Below are 6356 nucleotides of genomic sequence, written 5' to 3' on the forward strand. Positions count from 1 at the left end.
GCATGGCACAGCACCCTGCACATCATACATGGCACGGCACAGCACCCTGCACATCACACCTGGCATGGCACAGCACCCTACACATCACACCTGGCATGGCACAGCACCCTGCACATCACACCCAGCATGGCACAGCACCCTGCACATCACACCCAGCATGGCACAGCACCCTACACATCATACATGGCATGGCACAGCACCCTGCACATCATACACTGCCTCATCAAGGCAGGAGTTAAGTTTTGGCTGTAAATAATATTGCTTGGACATCAAACAGCTGAAAAATAATAGTTTGCTATGAAGGGAATGGGGCTGATTTCTTTATAGAACTGAGAAAAATAAAGAATTAAAGCCTCACTCCATCTGCTGGCCCAGAGCCTGGCCCCCCTGCACACCAGCAGAGCTGCCCAGCACAAGGAGGGACCTGCAGCACACACCTGTGACATGTCCCTATTATTCATGGTTTTAATTTAATAGCCCTTTCTGCCCATCCTTTGCTCCTGATGTTGCCATGTGACAGGAGGGCACTGGCTCTGCCATCCTATCTGGCTGTTGCTGCTCTGTGCACCCCAAGTGACCTCACACTGGTGGCACCAGTGACACAGGGACATGCAGGACAAGCCACCCAGACCAGCTCCAGCTTCAAAGCCAGAGCTGGTGAGCTGAGCTGCAGGAAGGCTCTTACTCAGATGCTGTGGGTGAAGTTATGTACCTTCCCACTGGAAGTGACCAAGTGTGCCCACAAAGGAATTAAATATTTATTGAATTTTGTGAGGTGATTAATGCCAGCACTCTCCTTGCAGCAGAGAAACCTCAAACATGAAATCCCTGGCCCCAGGCTGTGCGTGTTGCAGCAATACTGCTGGCTGCTCCCTAAGAACCTGAGAGTGCAGCAAGAGTTCAACTAACTCCAGCCCCAGATGGCACAAGGTCCAACACTTTGGGTCTCGGGGAGCAAAGAGCAATAAAATGACCTTGACTCTGGAAGAAACAAGCAGCAGGACAGAGAGAGTGCCACATCCAGCCAAAACTGCCAACTCCCCTGCTTATCTGAGCACATCCTGGGTGCTCTTGAGTCCCAACAGCACTGAACAGCAAAAAGAAACACCAGCAGTTATTAATACCCAGGACAGGGCAGGGGGGAGCGCTGCCTTCCCAGAACGGCACCCGCCCCTTCCAGGTACTGCGGCCACATGAAGGCAAAGCCTGTGGGCTCGGCCGGGGGGGCTGGAGGGGTAACAGTGCCGCTTGCTGGAGACCACCACCCGCCGGCTCGCCCGACACCCGGGGACGGGCGGGACCGCAGCAAGCGCTCAGTGGACCCCAGACAGAGCAACTGAGCCAGAGCAGGCGTCACCGGTTCAGTGTCGGGACAGCTGGGGTGACACTTATTGGACACCGCTGTCAGTGCCGCCTGGCACCGAGCCACGCTGACTGCCGCAGCCCCGCTGGCAGCTGCTCCACCCGTGACCCCGGCGGGAGCGGCATCCGCAGGCCCCGCGTGCCCAGCCACCCCCGCATCGCCGCGCCCCGCACGGGAACGTGTCCCCGCAGCCACCGCTCCTGTCCAGGCCACTGACACAGCCCCGACGGCTGGGGCAGACTGAGAACAGCCTGACCACCTCCAGTCCTCAGCCCCGGGCATAACAACCGAAACTGGGGCACCCAGTGGCAGCAGGACCACGACAAACTCTAATGAAATGACAAGCAGGAGGGCTCTCCCTTCCCCAGTAGCAACTCCTAGGAATGAGAAATCAGGCCATTTTATGGCAGGAGAAAAAAAGAAAAAGAAAAATATTTTAAAAGGAGCTGACCCTGCTGTGGTTGGCACAGGGATGTCACCACTGACTGCGAGCACAGTCGTGGCTTCAGCCCCCAGCTGCCACCTGCTCCCCAGGGCAAGGCAGTGCAGTGACCCTGCCCCTGTTGCCCTGTGCCACCGCAAAGCCTTGGAGGCGATGGGCAGCAGATGGCTGTGGGCCATGTCAAGAGCCCAGGAGTGAGCCAGCACCTGCCCCTGGCCAGCAGCCACAGCCTCAGGAAAAGGATGTACACAAGCTCATCCTGGGGATCAGGCTGAGTCTCCTGTCAGGACAAATAGACACAAAAGGGAAGGTGCCAGGGTGGCACAGGGAGGCAAAGGGTGGAGCCTGGCATGTGAGCCATGGCCAGATCCTCTGCTGAGGAAATCCCAGCACAGAGGAAGAGAAACAGCCAAAAAGCAAACTGAGAAAGTGGCATCTGGCACCTAGAAAGGCACAGCACGGACGAGAGGAAGGACAGGAAAGCTGGAATGGAAGGGAGGCGATGGCTAGGCCCATAGGAGGGTGTTGCCCATGGAGACCAAGCCCCACGGCTGAGGGACCCCATGGCAAGAGTGGGGCAGGACGGGGCTCAATGCAGAGCCAGAGCACTGCATTGCAGGCAGCACAGTGACCAACAGGCAAGGGTGTCACAGCCAGAGAAAAACAGCGTCTGGAGGGGCCTGAGCGAGCCCTCCCACAGAGCTGGGAGAAGGCACAGCTGTGCTTCCCAGAACCCCTCGCATCCTTCCATTCCATGATGCAAAGACAATCTCCATGCTCTCCCCCCAGGCGCACCAGGGACGCTACATGTCTGAAGGCCACCGGATCCTCTCCCACACCAACAGTGCATGGAGCTTTCCTCATCCCTCTGCGTCCTCTAGTGCTGGTGGTCGGTCACAGGGCTGAGTGTGAAGTGGTCACAGAGCAGGAGCAAGGCGTCGAAGCGCTGGAGCCGCTGCAGCGCCTGTGCCAGCAGCGGGACGGTCACCGCAGCTCCCGTGTGGGTGAAGTGCGCGACAAGCTGCTCAAAGCCTGAGATCCGTCCCAGCACCTGGGGCACGAGCCCCAGCTCCAGCGCCACATGGCCGAAGTTCTTCACACCATTCAAGGAAGGGTCCAGCAAGAAGGCAAGCGACTGCACCAAGGAATGGGGCAGCTCTGCAATTAGGAGACCTGGGGGGCAGCATCACAGTGAAGCTGGGTTAGAACCTGTCCTTCCTGGCCAGGATATGGGAAAACAGAGCAGCCAGACTCCAGTCCCAACCCTGCCGAGCAGGTGTCAGGACATCCTGCCAGGGCAGGCATCTCCTCCAATATCACTTTCAGAGCTCAGCAACACAGAGGTGGCTCAGTCCCGGGGGAAGCTGGTAACTGGTGACAACCAGGCTTCCATCAGCCACTGGCTCACAGGCCACTCAAGGCAGCATCACAGAAAATGTACCTTCTGAACCAGCACCAAAGGCCACAAGTTAGATAAGTGATGCCTGGCACAGCCATGGTGGACTTCTGGAGGAGCTCTATTTCAAGAACCTGCCTCTCTGATATCCCAGTAGTCAGAGAATAAAGATGAGGCTGGAAGACCACTTACCCTTGGCTGCGCTGCTGATCTGAGTCACCAGGCTCTGGGCATCATCCACCTGGTGAGACAAAGACCCAAGGTTGGTGGCAGTCTGCTGAGAACAGCAACCCCAGGCACTGCTCCCAGGGCCATCACAGGGGCTCACAGAATGGTGCTTCTCCTCCAGCTGTGCCACCCCATATCAACAAACCTCAGTCCACATCCCTACCCCTCCATCAAGCCCAGCTCCTGTGCCTGAGCCTCGGGCACCTGGCAGCAGTTCAGAGGAGTGATGAGGATGGAGGAACTTACCGGCTGTTCCCCAAGGGGAATATCGGTGGTGGGATTTGGGAAGGTGGGGGGCAAGCGATGGGCCCCCTCCTGCACCACACCACTGCTCTCTGCTGGGATCCTCTTCACTGCCTGGCTCGCTGCATCGTCTGGCCGCTCGCTGCCCACAAACTCTGCCTGGGAGGAAAACTTCTGGAGGTCCAGCTCGGTGCACTCCACTGGTGCATGTGGCCACTTGTGCTGCAGCTCGGAGGCGCAGGAGGAGAGGGGGGCCAGGGCCTCCACCGTGCCCGGCTGGCCCTGCCTGGGGGCGGGGGGCGGCAGGACCCCGGCCAGGCAGTCCCCATGGCCCGAGGCCCGGATGAGGGGCTGGCTTTCCAGGAGGCTCCTGCCCAGCTGGGCCTTGGAGGCAGTGCTGATCACAGCGGCTGGTGGCAAGTCCATCTCTGGCTGGAGAGAGGGGAGCTGGAGACCCACAGCTTCCCCGTCCGAAATGAACTGCACTGTTTCCACAGGGCCTGGAACCAGAAACAGGCACGGCTCAGCAAAGCTCACCACGCAGCTCCAGCCTTCCTGCCTGGAAGGGCATCTCAGCAGGTCCTGGGACACTCAAGCTGGAGCCCAGCACCAGCTCCCTCCCCATGGGAAGGCAGCAAAAGCAGGTACCTTCTGCCTGCCTGTAGCAAGGGCTGAGGTTCTTCACACCCAGGCAGCAGGGACCAGACATCTGCTCCTCACACAGGAACCTGCCGGGCGCCGCTGCGGTCGGGAACATCGCTCGCTGGCCCGAGAAGTTCTGAGTCCTCAGGAAAACTTGGAGGAGAGAAGAGAACCAGCCTGAGCAAAGGCCTGGCTCACTTCCCCAGCATCTCCTCAGCCCTGTGGTATGTTTGCTGGCAAGGAGCCAGGAGCCAGCAGCTCCCTGGCATGCTGCTGGATGCCAACGTGCCCCAGCCCTGGCCACCAAACCTACTGCCCTCTTCCCTCAGCAGCAAAGAGCTGCCCAACCTGTGAAACCCCAGATGAGGGAATTGTCAGTTCTGAGTGCAAAATGGCCTTCTCCTTTTCCTCCTGATGGCACCAAGGAGGAGGGAGGATTCTTTGTGTCTTTAAGCATGCAAATCACACAAGAGGTCCTGCAGGCATGAGAAGCAGGACAAGGTGTCTATTCTGTAGGAGCCAAGTTGGGTCACTGTGCTGTCAAAGTGGCAATGCTCAGGGCAATACTCTACACAGCAAGAAGGAACCACAGGCACAGGTGAATAGCACAGAGAGGAGGAGAGCACTGACTCACCTCGCTGGCACTGGCTCTTCCAAAAGCGCTTGCAGTAGATGATGGAGAGTGCCAGAAGCACCAGGACGATGATGATCAGGGCGCTGCTGGTCAGTGCAAGAAGGGCTGTGTCCTGTGGTGGTACAGTGGGGATGGCGATCTTCACCAGGTTAGTTCTGGAGCGACCTGCAAACATCAGCCACAAAATGCTGGAGCCAAACTCTGAGGCTTGGGACCTCCCCTTCCCATGTGTCCCTCGCCACATGCCATGACTGTGCCTCCTCCAGCGGGGCTGCAGCTCCACCCACCCCAATCTCCCCCAGTGAGGGGCAACCTACACTGTGGTTCAGAGGAGGGCGTCTGCTTGGTGCAGGGGATGCACTCCCATTCCAGCTGCCCGCTGATCCGTGCTTTCCGGTAAAACCTGCCAACAGAGCAGAGGGGCTCAGCAGTGCCCAGCCCCTGGTGAGGCCCCGCCACCCTGGCTGTGCAGCCCAGCCCATGGCAGTGGGGACAGCTGACCCCCTGCTCTTGCTCAGCCGGCTGGGCCACCCCACAGCAGCAGGGCTCTCATCGCTGGCCCAAGCTGCGCTGCAGCTACTTGTTCACACCGAGCCATTTGCTAAGGAGTGACATCCCTCCAACAGCCCCTCCCTCTCTGGCCCCATGTCTGCTGAAGCGGATTATAGAGATGAGCAGCTCCCCAGAGGGTCAGGAATACCCCAGTCACAGCTGTGTCCAGCAAGAGGCTCACACAACAAAGCCTCAACTCGCTCCTGTCCCAGTCCCACTGATGGTCAGTGCGTGTCTGCAGCCCTCAGGCTTGGTGTGGGTTGGCTGTATACAGCAGTTTCATTTCAGTAACTCCTTAAACCCTTCACCCCTCTGTCCTTCTCTTTCGGGACCATCAACCATAGTGGTCTACAGCCCCTCATCTTTCAGGGCTTGGCCACCCTGGTGCCCACAGAACAACTCGGGTCTGGAAGTTTTCTTCCACAGCTGATTTATGGAAGCCTTCAGGTTCCCTTCTCTGGAGCTACAAGGGGGCCATCAGAGGGGTCTGACTTTCATGGAATGAGCAGTGTCTTCATAGAGGCAGGCCTGGGTCATCAGGCTCCTCTTAGGTCCCATGACCCAGGTAGCTTCAGATGCCACCCTGTGCCCACCCCCTCCCTGCCTGTCCCCAGGTGCAGGCGCAGTGGCTCTGCTCAGGCTGGCCCCGCTCACCCCGGCAGGCACTCCCCGCAGACCGCGTCGGCCGTCGCCGTGCAGTTGGATTTCTGGAGGCGGTTGATGAGGGCGCAGGACAGGCAGGGCTTGCAGCCGTGGTGTCCCCAGCGGTCCTTGAACTTCCTGGGAGGGCAGGCCACGCACTGCGCGTCCCCACCGCTGCCGTCACCGCAGTCCTGCGAGGGGCCACGGTGGGTTC

The 6356-nt window shown here is 59.1% G+C and overlaps 1 protein-coding gene across 1 annotated transcript; it reads right to left on the bottom strand.

Annotated features, from left to right (window-relative positions):
• Positions 1-2622: 2622 nt before the first annotated feature.
• LOC114073365 (tumor necrosis factor receptor superfamily member 27-like) lies at positions 2623-6345 on the bottom strand (the record flags this gene model as incomplete). The annotated part of the gene is made up of 7 exons (XM_027911131.1): positions 2623-2978; positions 3394-3442; positions 3676-4172; positions 4321-4467; positions 4949-5113; positions 5266-5351; positions 6155-6345. Coding segments are annotated over 7 exons (1431 nt in total), but the record flags the coding sequence as incomplete, so codon positions are not given.
• Between the last annotated feature and the right edge of the window lie 11 nt (positions 6346-6356).

Source organism: Empidonax traillii, unplaced genomic scaffold (genome assembly GCF_003031625.1).
Source record: "Empidonax traillii isolate 1590-97213 ecotype Southwest subspecies unplaced genomic scaffold, ASM303162v1 scaffold6213:size6356, whole genome shotgun sequence".
In the NCBI taxonomy this organism is placed as follows: domain Eukaryota; kingdom Metazoa; phylum Chordata; class Aves; order Passeriformes; family Tyrannidae; genus Empidonax; species Empidonax traillii.